This window comes from Canis lupus, chromosome 3 (assembly GCF_011100685.1).
Source record: "Canis lupus familiaris isolate Mischka breed German Shepherd chromosome 3, alternate assembly UU_Cfam_GSD_1.0, whole genome shotgun sequence".
Classification (NCBI taxonomy): Eukaryota; Metazoa; Chordata; class Mammalia; order Carnivora; family Canidae; genus Canis; species Canis lupus.
This window is the reverse complement of record NC_049224.1, coordinates 51,679,448-51,699,568: the sequence shown is the minus strand read 5'-3', so window position 1 is coordinate 51,699,568 and position 20,121 is coordinate 51,679,448. Positions and strand designations below refer to the sequence as shown.

At 48.5% G+C, this 20,121-nt stretch overlaps 1 protein-coding gene across 4 annotated transcripts in view; it reads left to right on the top strand.

Annotated features, from left to right (window-relative positions):
• NTRK3 (neurotrophic receptor tyrosine kinase 3) overlaps positions 1–20,121 on the top strand; it is a 384,919-nt gene that overhangs the window by 306,024 nt on the left and 58,774 nt on the right. For all 4 annotated transcript variants that reach the window (XM_038532784.1, XM_038532786.1, XM_038532783.1 and 1 more), the window contains 2 exons: positions 9,693–9,823; positions 18,470–18,642. In XM_038532784.1, the coding sequence (XP_038388712.1) occupies positions 9,693–9,823; positions 18,470–18,642 (304 nt within the window). The remainder of the gene's footprint in view (positions 1–9,692; positions 9,824–18,469; positions 18,643–20,121) is intronic.

Genomic DNA, 20,121 nt, shown 5'->3' with positions numbered 1-20,121 from the left:
AGACAGGTTACTATACACACAGAATTTCACCGAACCCTCATGACAGTGAGTGGGGTGTCTTCTTAATTTCACTCATGAAAACACTGAAGCTTGAGGGTGGCTCGGAAAATTACCCCATTCTGCCTCCTAAGATATGTTGTTCGACCTGAATTCCTACCCAGTTTTCCCTCATTCCAAAACTATGCTCTGGCTCTTAATACTGGTGCTTATGGAAAAGAAAGCCTCCTTCTTGTCCCTTTCATCTTCTTTTGTACTTGTTTTTGTGCATTTGGATATTTTGTTTTGCCTCTGCCAGTATAAATCTTTTAATGCCCATTCTTCTCTCCACTGCCTGGTGGGGTCCCTTTTCCTCCTGGATCTGCGGGAGCTGGTAGTCTTCATGGCTGATGGCATGTGCTGTGAGCGGGTGCCTGGTCCTCTGGTCTTCCTCCTCTGGTTCACCCGGTAGTTATCCAGGCATTTCTGCTTCCTGATCCCAAGATTTCTGTGTGAAGGTGTATCCTCCTGGCTCCACGGTGCCTGGCTGTCTGCATCCTGGCCTTGAGATACAGAGCTGGAAGGTACAGCCTTGAACACATTCTGCTCTGTGTTTGCTGGTGAAAAGCCACAGTGTCCCAGGAAGGACTTGGGAGACAGAGTTAGATGCCAGGGTTGAGAGGACAGAACAGCTGCTGGCGAAGAAGAGCCTCTGGGGAGAACGAGATGCAGAATGAGCCCCTTGTATGGGCATTTGGAATGAGAGTTTGTCACCGTCAAGTTGGAAAGAAAACATCCAGGCCAGAGGAGGGGGAGAGAATGGGGAGCCACGCAAGTTACTGGAGGGACAGATTTCCAGTTGTAGCCTGAGGTTCATCTTTCAGCACCTAGCTGCTCAATTCCAGATGCTTTCCTTAGGGAGTTCCTTTGCTCTGCACTCTCAGCTTGGGCAGTCGATGCTTAATGAGAGCCAGAGGGGTCCTGTCACCCTGGGAAGGTCCAACGTGACATGTAGATGAAGGAAGTGGGTACAGAAGGCGGGGTGGGTGAGGGCCTCGGATGTTCATAGATGCCCCAGCTCAGGGGTCGAGCTCCAAGGGGTAGCACCTGTGGGGGGCGGGGGAGACACATCTGAACTTCCCTCTCACTCTCTGAACTTCTTGTGTCAGGAAACGTGAGTTGGAAATCACCCCAGAACAGACAGTCCTCTGCTGATCCTCTCTCTCCTCCGCTTCCAGAAACAGCAGGGTGTCTTATTTATTTATTCATCTCAGTGGGAACACGGCGTCTTGGAGTCCTAGCCCGCTACCCCTGGCCTCGAGGCGCACACGTGCCACTGCATGGATGCCTGGTGCGCGTCAAGCTTGGTCACAGGAGACCACAAGGGCAAACTGTTTAGAAGACCCGAGTGCTGGGAGGGAGGGTCAGGATGTGGGCCTCAGAGCTGTCCTGGTTCAATGTGGTCCTGGTTCCTGGGGCCCGACTTGCAGCCAGGACATAAATAAGACTGCTCTTTGGAACTTTCTGGATCCTTTCCCATTCTCACTCATCTTTCCTTTCTTTTTACTGCTCCCTCAGCCTCCCTTCTTCCTCCCTCTCTGTAGTGTTCTTCTCACTCGGGTCCCTAGCAGTGATTCAGAGAGAGTTCTCATCCATTCGTTCATTCGTCAAATATTTAGTGAGTACCTGCTGTGTGTTGTGCCCTGTGCTGGGGCCCAATGTATATTTAACAACACACAGCCTGGGTGTCTGACTTGAGCACCTGCCAGCTCCCTTTGCCAAAGCCCTCAAACTGGGAGGGGGAGCCCCAATCCTGCTAGAGGAGCCTTGGGGTGGGACACGGACTGGCCAGCAGAAACTTCAGTTATTGCAACCCTGAGTCAGCCTCACCCCAGGACAGCTGCAGCAGCAGACAGTGGAGTCCTTCTCCATATCATGGTTACCCCCATCTGGTGAGAAATGGGGGGCACATGCTAAGTTCCAGGCCTCCAAGAACCAATTCTGCAGCGTTCCCCAATTGGCTCTCCAGCCTTTGAAATGTCATTTCTTACACAAAGATCCTTGAGATGAACTCAAGAGGTCGTCTTGTTTTCCTAGCCTGGGAATCATCCAGGGATGGCTGTGCAAGAGTGGTTGACCAGGATGGGTTGGCCATGCTCTGCTCTTCCATCTGCGCAGAGGGCTGATGGGTTGGTTGCAGACCCCTGCAGCACGTCCGAAGCTGGCAAGGGTGCATGCTTACCCAGCTCTGCTCTGGTGAAACACTGGGGGAGGGGGAGGATTAATTCCAGTCAACCCTGCCACCCGTCGGCAGGAAGCAAGATGTAGCCAGTGGGGCGGAGAGAAGCAGGGAGGGCACATCTGGCAGGGCAGGCAGAAATTCTTACCTCTAGCAAAAGCCGGAGTCCTGCCCTCTCTCGGCAGTCTCCTTCCCCCTCAAAGACTCAGAGCTGGCCCTCGGTCTCCCTCCTGCCACTTCAAACACCCACAGTTGGAGCTCTGGGAATGTTATTCTTCCATTTAAAGACATTCCATTTTATGTGTAATTAAATGTGCGGTATTGGATTGATGTTTTCTTCTGAGTATTTTTGGCAACCTGAGACCCTCGGGTCTGGCTAGTGCAAAGAAAACACACACTTCTCAGAGATCCTCCCTTCTTTATCTTGTTCCTTCTTCCTCCCTTTCCTGCCAAGAATCTCCCCTTCCTCCTGGCGCACAGGTGCCCTCAAGGACTCACCTTGTCATGTGAGAGTTCCAAGGCTGTGGAGACCCTCTCTTCTTTGTGAGGCATCGGGGCCTTGCATTTCTACCTTCTGGTACCATCCTCATCTCCAGAGGCAGTCCTCACTGCTCATGTTGAGCTCAGGTGGTGATGACCGATGGTGGCAAGAGTGGGTTCCATCAGAAATGGTTCTCTCCCTGTCCTGATAGATGTGATTGGTTTCCACCGTGTTCTGTTGCCAGTTCAAAAAGCAGCGCCTTCCGTGGGGGTAGGAGTGGCAGAGGCGAGGGGGCTGTCATGAGTGATAGGGAGCAGAGTGGCACAGACTCTTTTTCCTGGACCCTAGAACGTGATGGGCCATCTCTAATGGCTGGGTGACCTTGAGCAAGTGGTTTTATCACCTTGAACTTTGGCAGCACTTTGTGTTTAAGACAGCTGTGAGGATGAATGAGATGGCACAGATGCTGGGCACTTAACACGGTGCCTGGCTCAGGGTGTGTGCACTCTCAATGGTACTTATTTGCATTATTAACAAGGGCACCAGGGGATAACAATAAGCTCAGAGAGAAGTGCAGGGTGTCAGAGGCTCTGGGGAAAGACCAAAGAGGTCTCAGCAATGAGGCTGGGACCAAGTTAGGCATGGAGTATGGTAGCAGACCAGGTGAGAAGGGAAGGCAGGGTGGCCAGGACAGCCCTTTAGGCCTCAGCCAAGAGAGCACCCTGCCAGCCCTTAGGGGTGCTGGGAAGACCTGCTTCCAAGTCCCTTAGGAAACAGCCTTCTGGGAAGGACGGTGTCTGAGGACGGTCTCCTAGGACAGTCATCAGCCAAAGCACCAAAGGGGCTAGTGGACTTCTGTGAAGACATTCTGGGTCTGACTCAGGGAGCCTGCCAGCTTTGACGCATTGACTTTGCTGCTTGACACATAGCAGAGTCGGGACCACCATTATTTATAACCACCGACCCTGGGAAATCTGTTTTTTGTTTTGTTTTCTTTTTTTCTTTCTTACTGATCAATAGTAATCTTTAGTAGGTGGCTGTCTCTGCCTTCAATGTCTTTATTGCATTGTCTGACCAACCTCCTCCCGCAAACTATTTTGGACTCCGAAGAGGGAGGATGTTGGTCATCGTGGTGGCAGGTGTGGACAGGCTGCTTGGCGGCCCCCTGAGTTGGTGCTGGCTCCCCCCACCAGAACAGCCTTAGCCATTTCATTGCAGGAGACTATCTTGACCCCTTCTTCAGGTTTCTTTCCAAGTCACTCTTTTGTTCACAGTAAATGAAAATCCTGTAGGAAGGAAGGAACACACTTGTGTTATGTTTCAGGTAGTTCCAATGACCTTTCTGATCCAGAAAGTTTACATCTGTCCTCCTGACAGCTCCGACAATTCACATACCCATTCTACAGACAAGCACCTACAGCCCGAGGGTGGATACGGCACAGTGAGCAGCAGGGTCAGGGTTCAGATACAAGCTGTCTGTTTTCCCAAATCCTCCATTTCTCAGCCACACTGGTTTTCCATGAATTTTATGCTTCCGCTTCACACCTGGTCAGCAGCACTGAGCAGTTTATGCCTGGCACAGCCTTGTTTTCCCAGAACATGGAGGTGAGGCTGACAGTGGTCACCTACGTCTCCAGCCATGTCTGTGTGTCCACTGGACCTGTGCAGGTCACAGAAGGCGCTGGGCCAGGCAGCTTAGGTGAACACGGGGAGGACGGGGGGATGACCACAGCCTGCCTACGGGCTCTGAGGTCTCCTGTATGGAGGTGGCTGCGACCTCCTGGGATTAGTGATTCTGCCCTAGGTTAGGCTTGCTCCAGGCCTAGAAGACCTTGCAGAGGTGAATCCCATACATATGGTATAATTATCTTGGTCCTCGGTACAGAAAATTCATGGAGTGGTAACAGAAACAGAAATCCTCGTTCTATTTTGTCTGATAAACTGGTTGTCCTGCAGGAAAGAGAAACTCCTTGGATAGCTTCCTCTGGCAGAGCCCAGGTGGAGGCCGTGTTGAAGGAAGGAGCTACGGAAGAGTCAGGATAGAAAGTGCCAGGAGCCCTGTCATCCCCCCAAAACCACTTCTCCTGGCCACTGACCCCTGGCTCTCTGCAGCAGCCCCTCCTCCCTAGAGATTGGGAGGTGTTCCCACGGCCTGGGCTGTGTGTCCCTCTTCCTCCTCCTCCCCTTCCAGTGTCCCAGCGTCTGAGCCCTGTGACCCAGACTCTGCTGGGCCAGCCAGCCAGGCAGTAAAAGGAGATTGATGCCCTCTCCTCCTAGGAGAATCCATCACTTTCTGGCATGTGGGTCAAATGGCTTCACCAGAGGCAGCTCTGAGCAGCACTGTGTGAGCTAAAAATAAGTACAGAAAGAGGCCCCAATAGACAAGAGGACATCAGAATTGAGAACTCACTCCTGCCATTCCCCAGGGCCTGAACAACACCCTTTCCTCCCACACCCTTCTCCTCCGGGGCCTCTGGGAAGATGCTCCTTCCTTTTCCCTTGGACGATAGAGTCCCAGGAGGAGTAGGGTAAGAGAAGTCAGACAGGGCTGGAAGAAGGGGAAGATGGAGGGTTGGCCTTCTGGGTACTGATTGGTCTTGGTGGCCACAGATTAAGGGAGGACGGAAGAAAGGCCATCCCGAGTAATGGAAGGAACATGAGCTCGGTAGCCAAATAAAGGAGAGGAGCCTTCTTTGGCCATGCTCTGACCCTCCAAACTTAGGAGACTTACTCCTACCTCCATGTTCTCATCTGTGAAAGGGGCACAATAATCCTTGTCTCTTGTGGTTACCATCAGAAGTGAATATTGACCAAGGAGTAGGGTTGGCCACAGATGAACTTCCCTTTGCCCTCCTTCTTCCTACTTAGGTTCGGGGAAAGCAGCTGCTCCGATGGTATTTCAGAGTCTAGAGTCTTGTCAGTATATGGAGCCAGCCACATGGAAGTGATTCACCTCATGAGTTTGGCCCATACCCAGCCTCTCTTTGCCAAAGCCCCCCAGTTGCCGTGCGGAGCTTCTCATCCCCAGAACTGGGGTTGTTGTTCTCTCCTGAGGGAAGATTTATGGTGGAATGGAATCTGTATTTATTTTCCATTCCTCCTGCTGCCCTTTCTAGATGTCACCGTTCCCTTTGTAGACTGAGCTCAGGTATCGCTCTCAAAATACTTCCCTGAAGACAACTAGAGTGAGCCAGGCCTATTTGATTCTGAGCAATTGGGTGTTTCCGAGTCTCTGAAAAAGACCCCTTTGCAGGGGCACCTGGGTGGCTCAGTAGTTGAGCATCTGCCTTTGACATGATCCCAGGGTCCTGGGATAGAGTCCTGCATTAGGCTTCCCGCAGGGAGCCTGCATCTCCTTCTGCCTGTGTCTCTGTCTCTCTGTGTGTGTCACTCATGAATAAATAAATAAAATCTTTATAAAAGAATCCCTTTGGAGATTTGGGAAAGACACTTTGGTCCCCGGGAGGCTTCTCCTTCATGCTTGCAGAGAGAAGAGTTCCTAGGAACACGGTTACCTACCCCCCCTTCCTAACCCCTGCTACGTTCAAGGCCCACAGGTGTTAATACTACCCTCCTCCCATGATTGGGGGTCTGCTGCTGCCACTAGGCCTGGGATACAGAGTGGGGGTTGAGAAATGGCCCACTGTTTGCTGCCTCCGCTTGACTTGTCTGAACCTCTCAGGGCCTATGATTCTTGCTGCTGAGAGACGAATGGAGCTAATGGGCTCTAAGACATGGCCCAGGACTGACAGCTGAACAGAGCCCACTCTGCATGGAATTCCTGTGTCCCTCTATCCTCATTCTGCACTCACAGTAGCTGGGAGTAGAAGAGCTCAGGGGGCTGATGAGATCACTCAGCCTGGAGTTGAACTAAGGGATCCAGGGATTCATATACCATTGCTTTGCCTTTGTGGGGATGCATCCAGAACATCAGAAGGTGAGGGAGGCATGATCTTCATTACATGGATGAGCAGTTGAGGCCCTGAGAGGGACTTTGATTCAGCCTAGGCCTTGAAGCTAGGTGGGAAGATGAAGCCTCCAGTAAGTCTAGGATCACGGGCCTTCAGGTAGTAAGAATGAATAAACATTTGTGGGCATAGGACTGTCTGTTAAGGACTGGCTAATTCCTCCCCAACCAATGCCATCCCATTCCAGTAGTTCTCAAAGTAGGGTGCCCAAACTAGCAGTGGCAGCATTACTTGGGAACTCGCAAGAAAGGCAAATGCTCATCAAATGCCCCAACCTGGACCTTGTGAATGGGAATCTCTGGGAGAAGGGCCCAGCAGTGTTTTATTTTTTTAAAGGTTACGTTTACTGACTCATGAATGACACAGAGAGAGAGGCAGAGACATAGGCAGAAGGAGAAGCAGACTCCTTGCAGGGAGCCCAAATCAGGACCCGATCCTAGGACACAGGGATCACAACCCAAGCCAAAGTGAGTGGGCCACTCACTCAATCACTGGGCCACCCAGGTGCCCCACAAGCCTTCTGGATGATTCTATTGCAGCTCAAGTTTGAGAATGACACTGCCCTCTTACAATGCTGAGGGAGATTGGTGTTGGGGTGGGGTCTAGGGCCAAAAGGGGCTTGTCCCCTAGTGGTTTGACTACTCTGGCATGTCTTGATGCTCTGGATTCTAGTCCTGTCTCAGCCACCAGGTGGGGACTTCTGACTTGGCCCTTGTTTCCCTTTCTTGTAAAATAATATCCACAATGATGCAAACAGCAGAACACACCGACATGTAAGAGGACTTGAGGAATTACAAACCTTCATGTACAATAGCTCACATAGTTGGTAAGTAGAACCTGTGTTATCTTTTCACTCCCCTTTTACAGATGGGGAAACTGAGTCCTAAGATGTTTTGTTGAGGTGCCCAAGAGCATACTGTGAGGAGGATCCAGGGCTTCATCCAGGTGCCCCTGACTCCTCATTCCTCACCAGTCCCTGCGTGTTCAGAGGCGTGGACTTGGCCTCACAAAGCTGCTTCTCAGCCCATCTGCACTCCGCGGCCATGCCAGGATGCTCACCTTGTAGGACCCCGTGCATCATCACTAGTCACCTGGGAATGATTATGCAGCGAAGAGCAGATGGCCTCCCCCGAGAGGTCCTGACCTCCCATTTTCTCTCAGTGGGAGACTCTTTAGCCTTCCCCTTCAAGGCCAACAAATCCCATTCCTCGTAGGCTAAGAAATAGTGACACAGGGTGTAAAGAGGGGAACCGATTTTTAATTCCTTTGTTGTAAAGACTGGGGCAAAGCCCTGCAGTGTATGGCCGCCACCTGGCAGTCACATGGCCCGTGAGGAGCAGCCACCAGCCACAGGGAGCCTGCAGGTCTGACTTTCTGGGCGGAGAGAAAAATGGTCTGCAAATGCTTCCTCCCACAGATCCTTGCCGGCAGGTCATCTGGGACACGGTGGGGATACCAGGAACTCTGATAGAAAAACAAACAAACAGAAGATTTGTATAGTCTGTTCTAAAAGGAATAGATTTCCTGAGCCTATCGAAACACCAAAGCCTTGCAGCCACACCTGTCTGTTGTGTCTTGTCGCTCATGGGGACAGTTGGCCTGCTGTGGTCCTCTGTCTCCAGTTTTCAAGGTTTTTTTGTTCTTTGGTGGGGTTTTTTTGTTTGTTTTTTTAAGATTTTATTTATTTATTCGTGAGAGACACACAGAGAGAGAGGCAGAGACACAGGCAGAGGGAGAAGCAGGCTCCACACAGGGAGCCCGACGTGGGATTCGATCCCGGGGCCCCAGGATCAGGCCCTGGGCTGAAGGCGGCGCTAAACCGCTGGGCCACCCAGGCTGCCCCAGTTTTCAGTTTTTGACAAGATCGTTGGAGACCGTCCTCTTTCCAGGCTCTGCAATGCTCTTGGTAATGTTACTGCAGGTGTGTGCTGGGCTTCTGCCTGTTGCACAATTACTGGGAAGGCCAGTGAGCAAACTCCAGGCTTGTTCCTTTCATCACCAGCCCACTGCTTGTACTGTTCCTCCATAGCATTCCTTCCAAATAAGGGTGGACGGCTGAGGTCACGTCTTTGCTTTCTCCTGGCAGACGGACTTTAATTAGTTTGCTGAATTAGCTGAGGCGGTGGCAACTCTTCTCTGCATAGACCGTGGTTCCGGGGCAGTCTCTGGCCTTGGCTTTCATGATCTCATTGGTCTTTCAGAAGAGAAGGATTTGTTAAGTAGATGCTTCCCCCAGATAATTTTAGCTCCCACTTAGTAATCTCCATCACAAACCAGACACTGTGCTAGGACTGTGACAGCCATTATTGTATAACAAGAGCCAGTGTGTGTCTGTGTGTGTGCCTGAATGTGTGTGTGTGTGTGTGTGTGTGTGTGTGTGTGTGTGTGGTTAGATTGTTCCAGGCGCTGGGCCAAACTCTTCAAGTGGATTCTCTCATTTAATCGGCACAAGAACTCAGCTAGGAAGGTAGTGGTGTTAATCCCATTTTACAGATGAGAACATTGAGGTTCTGGTCTGAAATAACTTTCTGAAGCTGAAAAAACTAGCAAGGAGGTGGAGCTGGGATTCCAACGTCACTGTTCAAAGTGCCCGTCATTGGCCCACGGCACACGGCATCAGCTGAGAGTTATTAGAAGTGCAGGTTCTCAGACCTCCCGAGTCAGAACTTGCAGGATGCCCAGGGGATTCGTGTGCCAGTAGCTGTTGAGACTGCCCTTTACATACACACTCTCCGGCAACTCTAGCTAATTGCTGCAGAACCCTGTGTGTTAACTCCTGTTGACTCTGTTTTCCAGCCGAGGCAGCTGGAGTTTAGACAGGTTAAGGGCGAGTCCTGGGCAGAGCCGAGATTGATTTGGTTCTGGGTCAGACTCAAACCGCAGTGCAATGCCTGTTTTCATGACTGAGTTGGAGTTCGTGGCTGGGTCTGCGTCTCCATGCCATGGACTCCGAAGCAGCACTCCCCGCTGTAATGAGGACGCGTACCTCAGACTGACTGGCTGCTCTCCCCTCTGTCCCCTCCTACAGATGTGCAGCACATTAAGAGGAGGGACATCGTGTTGAAGCGGGAACTGGGCGAGGGAGCCTTTGGGAAGGTCTTCCTGGCCGAGTGCTACAACCTCAGCCCAACCAAGGACAAGATGCTCGTGGCTGTGAAGGTAAATCCTGGAGGTCTTCAGGCCCCAGGAAGGAGGCGGGGTTGCTGAGGGCTGGGGAACAGGAAGGAGAGGCTCAATCCATTTCAGATGCAATCAGGGGCCTTGGCTCCGAGGTCAGTGAAGTGTCCTCTGGCTTCGGAAGTGCAGAGCTGCGGCATCTGGGCCCGGGGGGGGGGGGGGGCCTGGGGTGCAGCTGGAGGAGCAGCCTGGCTCATTCCTGTCCCCAGCTGCCCTCCTGCCTCCTCAGTGACTCTGCAGGATATGCTGGCTGTGCCTAGAAAGTCACCGGACATTTCTCAGAATAGAGTTGAGTGAAGAGTGACAGCTCAAGGAGGCCCTGGGAGGCCCTGCTTAAGGACAGCACACATCACTGGGAATAGAAGGAGCAGGCGGGGGAGCGGTCAGTCTCTCACAGGGAGACTAGTGAGTGAAGTTGGAAAAATTTCTTACAGCCCCCGAGGGATCCAAGTTCAGAGCCCAAGGGGCAGCACGTCTGAGGGTAACTGCCTCCTGACAGCCACTTAGATGGGCCCAGTGACCCCAGGGCTTTTGTCTAGCTGAGCCAGCTGTGCAGATCTGCCGCTGGAGCCGAATTGCATGGGGCAGTAGAGAAGAGATTGCTGCTCCCAGTGCCCCCTGCCCCTACTTCAACCAGCAGCGAACAGCTTCTCCCGTAAGTCAGCGTTGGACAATTCTTTGAACGTGATCTGTACAGACAACAGCCGGGTAGCCTCGCTGAGGCACCCACGGGTCTCAGGAGCCCTGCCCTGGAGCATGGGGTGGCCTCCGCGGCTGCGGCAGGAAAGCCTCCGAGGGCAGGGCGAATTCGGCCTGGAGGTGTGGGCTGAGAGCAGGGGATTACTGCTCCCCACTGAGGAGTCTCAGCTGGACTCAAAAGGGTCTCCCCCTTAGCACCGAGCGCTCCCACCCCACCACCTCCCGATGACATAGGAAATGTTCAAGAAGGAATAGTTGCTACTTGGTTCTATTACCACCGTTATTCTCGATGTTGGTTTTATTGGATGTACTTAGGCACGTGACATAAGACCTGCCAAGATTGCACGTACCATCTAGGATAGGGGGTGCTGAACTTTTTCTCTAAAAGGGACAGATGGTAAATATCTTTCACTTTGAGGGCCACATGCTGTCCATTACAATACTCAACTCTGCCCAAGCAGTGAGAACGGAGCATAAACAATAGGTAAACTGCTGGTGGGCCATTTTCATATATATATGAAATAGGCATATATATATGCCTATTTTGTACTATATATATACATATAGCACATATATATGTATATATATGTATATATAGCACAAAAATAGGCATTGTCTGCTGACCCATGATCTGGAAAATAAAGAAGGAACTAGAATATTTCCTCTGTGAATGCTGATCATTATTATGGCTAGACAGCCTGAGAATAAACTTGCTCAGTGTGCCCTATAGACAATGGGATGGTCAGATGAGCAAGGATGTCTTTAAATGACTTGGACCAGGGAAGTGGAAAGATTTCTAATTTTGTCCCCAAACAAAGAATCTGCACTTCCTGAAACTTTTAATTTATAGGGTGACACTAATCCACTGGGCATTCCAGCATCCTTCTGGAGACTGGTAAATGAAATGGACATTTTTGTGCTTTGAGCAGGAAATGGAATGATGGTCCCAAACCTTGGGAAATGTTTCTCACTGAGCAGTCGGTGATAAGGGATAGTACCCAGATCAGATAACACAGAAAATATGTTTCTGTTTTCGTCATTTTAAGAGGGTTTTCTTTTCTCCTTGAGTCTGGGAACATGGAGGAAATGAGTGCTCTGGGATTTTATACCATTTGCTGCCCAGGGGATCCACCTAGACACCAGCCCCTGAAGAAGACACTCATCTCCTCTGGAGAATGGCCGAGAAATGGTGTTTTCTACTTCTCATCCTCTTGAGATTTTTCTCCTTTGTGCAAGCTCCTTCCTCTTAAGTTTGCTCTCATATTGGTGCAGGTAAATGTAGACTTTCAGGGAACACATCCAAGTATAAACCAAAGTTAAGTCTTCCCAAAATTATGGTTTTTAAGTTAGTTGGCAAGAATTTTTTGCCTAGTGGTTGCAATGGGGGAGACGGAGCAGACATCATAGCCTCGGTTTTAAAGATGCTTGCAGTTTGCTGGGGAGACAAAAGAATACCCAGGAAGGAAGGAGAGGAGGACAAGACAGAGCATAATTTGGACATATGAGTAGTGTAAGACTGACATTAAAATCACAAGATTCATATTTTAAAATAGATGATACAAATTTTGAAATAGTCATTTGACAGAGAGCACACTTGTTCACAAGATCTCAGGGAGTCTCCTCTGATAGCCAAATAGCTTATAAAAGTATAAGAAAGGTATCCAACCTAATTAATCATCAGAAACATGCATATTGAAGGACAGCTGGGTGGTTCAGTGGTTGAGTGTCCGCCTTTGGCTCAGGTGGTGATCCCAGAGTACTGGTATGGAGGCCTATATGAGGCTCCCTGTGGGGAGCCTGCTTCTCCTTCTGCCTTTGTCTCTGCCTCTCTCTGTGTCTCTGATGAATAAATAAATAAAATTTTTAAAAAATGTATATTGAACCATAATGAGATACCAGTGAACACCAAGCAGAATGGCTAAATAGTGATGATCATACCAAGTGCTGACAAAATATGGAGCAAATGCAGCTCTCCTACTCTGCTGGTGGGAAGGTAAAGTGTTATAATCATTTTGAAAAACAGTTTGGTATTCTAGAACATTACCATATTGTGTGACCTAGCACTTCTACTTCTATACCTATACCCACTCTATGTCTCTTTCTATTATCTATTTATCCATCCATCTATCCACCTACCTTTCTATCCATCCATCCATCCATCCATCCATCCATCCATCCATCCATCCATTCACTTTATATAAAGTGAACTCTAGTGGTTAGGGATTTATATTTAGGTAGTAAAAAGTGTTTTACAAAAGCAAGACCATGAACTCTGTAAGTCAAGATAGTGGTTACCTTTGGGGTGAGGGAGAGGGAATATTGGAGGGGTGGGTCATGGGGTGGGGCACTTCCGAGGGGTTGACAGTGTTTTATTTTTTCCTTACTTTGAGGATACACTGATGCTAGCTTTGTAATATTTCAATGAGCTATTAAAGATTTTTCTTTCAAAGATTGATCACATTCTTCAAAATATGCTTAATTTATTCATCCATAAATATTTACTGAGCAATTACTATGTGCCTGGAACTGTATGAGACACTGGGGATGGAGGAGGCAAGGGGACACACAGGCCCAAGTAGCTCACATCTCAGAGTCCTAGAACATTAGTGTGTTCCAGGTTTCCTCCATTTCTTCATGCTGTGTTCTGGGTGAATCTCAGCATTGCTCCCAGTCATGAATTCTTCTGGTTTCATGTAGTGTAGGGTTTGTCCTGTCTGTGGAGGCTTTTTTTTTTTTTTTTTTAACATCAATGAACCATATAACCAACTTCCAAGATATCTAATTGGTTCATGATTTTACAGTTATCTTAATTTTATTTCTCCCTGTTTTGGTGCATACTTTTTTAGGTGTTTTTTTTTTAAATAATTATTTCTTTACTATCTTTGAACATTTACTCATTTTAACATCTCTATCAACCTAGTCATATAAAATTAACTTTACTGCAGGAAATTCATGTTGTGGTTATTGATAATTGTAATCATTGGGATCTAACCTTCTATTCCTCCAATTTGTCTGAACTTCAGCTCTTGAGTTCCTTTTTGTTTGGAGCATTGTTTTGTTTTTGTTTTCATGATTTTCAGTTTCAATTAGTTTACATTGGAATAGGCACTTAAGACATTTGTGAAACAATCTGAATGCAGAATCTCAGATTTTTAGTATTTTCCCAATTTCTTAAAACAGATTTTCCTCTTTATTCTTTTTTTTTTAAGACTTTATTTATTTATTCATGAGAGACACAGGGAGAGAGAGAGAAGCAGAGACATAGGCAGAGGGAGAAGCAGGCTCCATGCAGGGAGCCCGATGTGGGACTGGATTCTGGGTCTCCAGGATCACGCCCTGAGCCGAAGGCAGGCACTAAACCTCTGAGCCACCCAGGGATCCCTTTCCTCTTTATTCTTAACACTGTTTAACCATTGATCTTTACTAGATCTTTCTAAAGTCTTCACCAAAAGTCACATAAAAACAGGAAACTTGGGGTACCTGGGTGGCTCAGTCACTTAAGCATCTGACTCTTGATTTCTCACTGTCATGAGATGGAGCCTTGCATGGAGCTCTGGGCCGAACAGGGAGTCTGCTTGAGATTCTTTCCCTCTTCCCATCACAAGCACACACACTCTCAAAAACAGTACTCAGATCTTTTTTTTAAATATTTTTTTAAAGAATATTTATTTATTTATTTGAGAGAGAGACAGAGAGGGAGAAGGAGACAGTGGGGAGAAGGGATAGAGGGAGAGGGATAAGCAGAATCCCTGTTGAGCACAGAGCCCGATTTGGGGCTTAATCCTAGGATCCTGGGATCATGACCTGAGCCAGAATCAAAGATTTGGATGCTTAACTGACTGAACTACCCAGGCATCCCCAAAATTACTCAGATCTTTAAAACGAAACAAAACAAAACCAGCCAACTCTTTGTGCTCATGTTTCATTGGTTCCTATGATGTTTCATTACATTAAGCAATGACATTAACAGATGGATCATAAATGATTTTGGGAAATAATCACAGCTGACCCTTGGCAAGCTCCCCTCTTGGATAGAAGTGTCTGTCTGGGTATCCAACTAAGAGTGGGTATTCAGGGCATAATGGGTGCCAGTCAGGATATTCCAGTTAAATACCAGTTAATTTGGCCAGTCATGAAGATATAACTTGGTGGAGAGTTTTTCTGGCCAAAAGAACAGGATGTGCAAAGGACCAGAGGCAGGCAAAAGGTTGATGGGTACCAAGGACAGAAAGACCAATGAGACCAAAGTATAGGAGTGAAGGAGAGGAAGGGCGTGGCAAGAAAGGAAGCAGAGAGAAGTGGGGAGACCCGACATTTAGAGTCCATGACTGTGTTAAGGCATTTGGATTTTATCCTAAAAACAATGGGGAACCAATGGCCAGCTGTAAACAAGGGAGACAGATGAGAGAAGAGCACCTATGTATGTGATAACTTACCCAGTTTCGTCTCTTATAAAATCAATTGGGAGTGTCAACAAGGAGAAGTGACAGTGGCTTTTGAGAGAAAATCTACACTTTTTAGTATAAAAAGTGCAGATTGACATGTGTGTGCACATGTTTGAATATTTAGGAATGTGTGATTCTCTGCACATATTAAATGGGTTCCAGTATACTAATGGAATTTGAAACCAAACACTGAAACTTTTTTTTTTTTTTTTTTTAAGAGAGAGAGAGTGAGCAGGAGAGGAGCAGAGGGAGAGGGAAGGAGAGAATCTTAAGCAGGCTCATGCTCAGTGTGGGGCCCATTGCAGGGCTTAATCTCACAGCCCTGAGATCATGACCTGAGCCAAAATCAAGAGTCAGATGCTTAAACTGAGCCACTCAGGTGCCCAAGAAATTCAAAAATTCATGTATTCTAGACTGCTTCCCTCCTATCTGACCAAACAGCCCCACTAAAACCCAGAGCTGGGGTGGACAAGAGTTATGATGGACATAGAAGGGGAGATCAGAAAGTGCAATGTCCTCAAACTTTGGGGAGAAAGAAAGGAGATAGGGGGGCAAATTTCAGGTCTTTTTGTTCTAGGGATACTTCTCAAAGGACCTAGGGGAGCCTCCTTGGCTTCAGAGACCCTCTGGTGAGACCTGTCTCCCTGCAGCAATTGGCAGCCATGATGAGCACCATTTCTGCCCCTGGTGCTCATAGCTGCCTCTGACTGGCCATCTACTTTGGAGTTTCTCAGCCCTGGGGAAGGGACTGAGTGTGGACACCACTAAGAAGGGTGGGAGAGCTCTGAGCGGATTTTCCTCCTCATTAGTCTCCTCCTGTCATCTCTGTCCCAGTTGCATCAATCCCTGAGAATTGGGGCCACCTGCAGCCCTGGCCCCCAGATGCTGCACCTGACACTTTGCCAATTACATAGGAACTTCAGGTTGGACCCAGGACCTGGAAATCCCAGGGTGAAGAGAGAACTGGCAGCAGGGAAGATCTGTGGAGACACTGGGGAACAGCAGTTGCCCCATCTCCCAGATAAGGAACTCATCTGCCTGGCAGTGTGGAACACCAGGCTTGGGGATGCTGGCTGGCACTGCTGGAGAGCTGAGAATGGAAAAATCCCATGACTGCCATTGGCGTCCAGACAGTACGAGAGAATGATTTACAGAGATGGAGAGAGGCCATTTGGCTGGCCCCAAATTTGATCTACTTTTCCCTCTCGTAAATCCAGCATTCACATAAATCTTTGTAGTTTCCATCCCACCCATGCTGGGTTCCTCTTTTTCCCCTCCTCTTTTCCTTCATGAAAATAAATAAATCACTGGCCATCATCCTCTACCCATAGCCTAGCCCATGTGGCTCAGGAGCTGGGTCCCTGGGAGGATCCCTCTCATCATGACTCTGCCTTCTTCCACCCATAGCGAGAAGCCTTTGTAAATGTCATTGTTCTTACCGAAGGTGGACACATAACAGCATGCTCCTTTCTTAGTGGGCAGCTTCCCTGAGAAGGCAGCCAGAGCTGAAGTGCAGAGCACATGAGATCAAAGTTAGTGATGAGCAGCCCACCTTCCTTCCGATGTTGGTTGACCCCACTAGCCTGGCATCCTTGCTGTGTCTGGCCCCTCTGCCAGCAGGCCATACCCCTCACCTTACCCAGCCCTCTCCTCTGCCTTTTCACACTGCTTAACGTCTGTGCCCACCATCCTAAGGGGGCATGCCTAGTGGCCAGTTCACCTGGTAAATTAGCTCAAGCAGGTGTGCTGGACAGGAAAGGATTCCAGGCTCCAGATTCAGGCAATGGCTACTTGTATGGCCTTTGAAAAGTCGCTTCTCCATTCTGGAGCTCGGTTTCCTTACCTGTCATGTGGGAAAGCTACATCAGATACATTCCGACAGTTCTGTCAATGGTTGAATCATTTTATTAAATACATCAATGTTTTTGGTGACAGCTCCAAATTTTGAAAAGAATGAAAGGTGGTGCTGGTTTAAGTTTGGAGTGGGTTTGATCTCTAGCTAGGAGACCATGGTCCTAGAGGCATTGGCATGGAACTCTGGGGTGCCAGAGATGGCTGAGGTCCAGTTTAACTCTATGCTTCTGTAATTTGAGACGTGTGAATATGTACTGACTCCCAGACAGGGCAGGGCCTCAGTTTCTCCAACTCCAGCAATGAGCAGGTGAAAGGAAGCTGGTGATATTTAGGGCCCCCTTTGTGCTAAAAGTGCATCATCTCTACTGGTGCTAATGACTGACATAGGTCTGATGGGCCCCACTAAATAGGATTTTTGCACATGCACATTCCTGTGTTGCTGTCAGCCAAGGCAGCCCTGTGGGTTTCAGTTAATGGACATGGAGGTGGCAGGAAAAAGACCTCTGGCTTGGGGGGGGGGGGGGCTTTCAGTAGTAACCTGATCTACAAGGGAGGTCAGTCTGCCTAAATCCCAGATGCTTGGCAGAGAGGATGCAAACCAATCTCATGCCTGTCTAGATTTTCACTAATCTGAAAATAGTGTGCAAACTTCACACTCACTCCCTCATGCCTCGTGTTGTGTCTGGTGAGGTTACGAAACTATGTTGGTTGAAGCAAGTGACTTCTTGGCTCCATTTGCCTACTGACCTCATGGGGAAGGGAGGGAAGTCTGAAATGTGTGTGCACACCTGCCCAGACAGTGCCTCCTGCCTTCCCCATTATTGTTCATCTTCCTTCTGGCCAACCTAGCTGCATTCCTGTGGCAGGGCCCTGTCCACGGTTTCTCAGATGTGCCCAGAGTCTTCCACTTCAGTCTGCACTCACACCTGACACCCCTCCTGACAACTGCTCTTCCATTGTCTTCCTGGGCCCTGGTCTGATGCCTCCCACTAATCTTGGGTTCTTCCATGACACAGGGGCTACACTGTGGTGTTTTAGTGATCACCAGATGCCCACTTCCTCATCCCACCCTGCGACTTTGCAGGACTTGACCCCATCCTGGTTCTGGGTGGATCCTAAGGCTGCTGCCCTTTCACTGCCTTTCCCATAGCTGCAGTCCCACTCATCCCCCAAATGCTCCTTCAGCTTCCTACTAGGAAGGACACAGGTGCCTTCTAGAAGCCAACATGTTCATGTGGTGGTGGTTTTTCCACTTTTTTTTTTTTTAACTGTAGGACCGTTTCTTCAAGGAAAGTTTAAGGGAAGGGGCCTTTGTCAGGATCTCCACCTGCATAGCCCCCTGCCTCTGGCATTCACATCAAGGTGAACATGAATTGAGATCACTGGCCAGTGGAATGGAGGTGGGGGTCAGAAAGTTGGCTTCTGTTTCTACAAGGATGAATGAGGATGAACAAGCTTTTGTTCTACAAAGATGAGGCTGTAATGTCATCTCATGGTCTTTAAACCCTGATTAAAAATCTGATTTATTGGAAAGGAGCAGTCTTTGTTATGGACAGATTTCCTCCCAGGAGGGGAAGAGGCAGGTCCTTGCCCTCTAGTTGCTAAAAACCATGTCCTGCATTGTTTCCAGGCCCTGAAGGATCCCACCCTGGCTGCCCGGAAGGATTTCCAGAGGGAGGCTGAGCTGCTCACCAACCTGCAGCATGAGCATATTGTTAAATTCTACGGGGTGTGTGGTGATGGGGACCCGCTCATCATGGTCTTTGAGTACATGAAGCATGGAGACCTAAACAAGTTCCTAAGGTGAGCACGAACTTCTGTACCCAGCCCTAGTCCCCCTCCCAGCTCCACTGAACGTCTGTAGTTCCCCTGGAGCCAGAAATCGCACAGCCCTTCTGAACACTTAAGTCTGGGGATTAGAAATGAGAAGCAGCCTTTCAGTCTTTCATATCATTTCCTGAGCAGCAAGCTTCAGGCCCCTGTCACAGATTTCTAGGGGGAGACACTGAGGATGCTATGACAAGTGAGTATGTTCTTCTTGATCACAGGGTGGACTGACCACAAGAGCAGGGTCTGGAAGGAGTCCAAGGAGGGAGCCCAGAGGGCTTTCCAGCCTGTAACTCAACTCTGAGACTCCAGAGCCACCCTTTCTCCTGATGATCTGAATAATTTTCTCACTTGGTGCCTTATGTTTCTCAGTGTTGCAAGGGGAGCTAAAACCTTACACCCCTTCTGGAAACGTTCTTGCTGGGGACTTTTTTTTTTTTAATAATAAATTTATTTTTTATTGGTGTTCAATTTGCCAACATACAGAATAACACCCAGTGCTCATCCCGTCAAGTGCCCCCCCTGGGGACTTTTTAAAATGATGAATAAGAAGGTAGAAGGTTACAAGCTCATCAGGAGACAGAGATGGCTGAAAAAGAAGAGCAGATTTTCCTTGGATAAATTTATATGATGGTGTTATCCAGTACTGTAGCTACATATGGATATTTGAATTTAAATTTACATTACTTAAATAAAATTTAAAAATTCAGTTCCTTGGTCACACTAGCCACATTTCAAGTGCTCAGTAGTCATGGGTGGCTAGTGGCTACCATATTGAGTAGTACAGTATAAATATTTCCATTAATAATGTATTAAATTAGATAGCACTGTTCTAGAAAGATTAGATTTGTTGTACGAGTGTTCCCAATCGTGGCTCAGGATCATCTGCATTTTGAGATGCTCTTAATGAAGTTGGTAAGAGACTGGAACCTCAGCCAGAAGTTCTGGGTGGAGTTTCAGGGCAGGAGTGCAGACTACCTTCCCCAAGGAAGGCAGCTTCCCACCGCAAGAGCAGAGTTGGCACTTCTCTGCTTCCCACATCTGCTACTTGCAAATAGTGCCCAGATGTGGAGGGGGCAGCCATGTGTGAAGGTCTGTGGAATTCTACCCACAATCAGGCCCTTGACAGAGTTCAGTCTTTGCCACCTTTTGAATTCCATTGAATCCCATGGCTGATAATGACATTTTCAGAGTTCAAATGTAGGCATGGAACATGCTAGCATGCTTACCAAAACTTGAGAGTATCTCCTTCAAGTGAGACATTCGCTAGGGTGCTGTGGTTTAGAGGGGGCAGGGAAAGGGCTGGTAGCAGATAATGAACACTTCTTATGAGCTGGGATTCCAAAAATGGCCCCCGAGGAATGGATAGTATCTGTAGGATGTTTTGAACCTCCTGAACTTGGATTTTCATAATGAAATTTATTCCTTTCTTGGAGAACTCAGTCCTTATCGTAA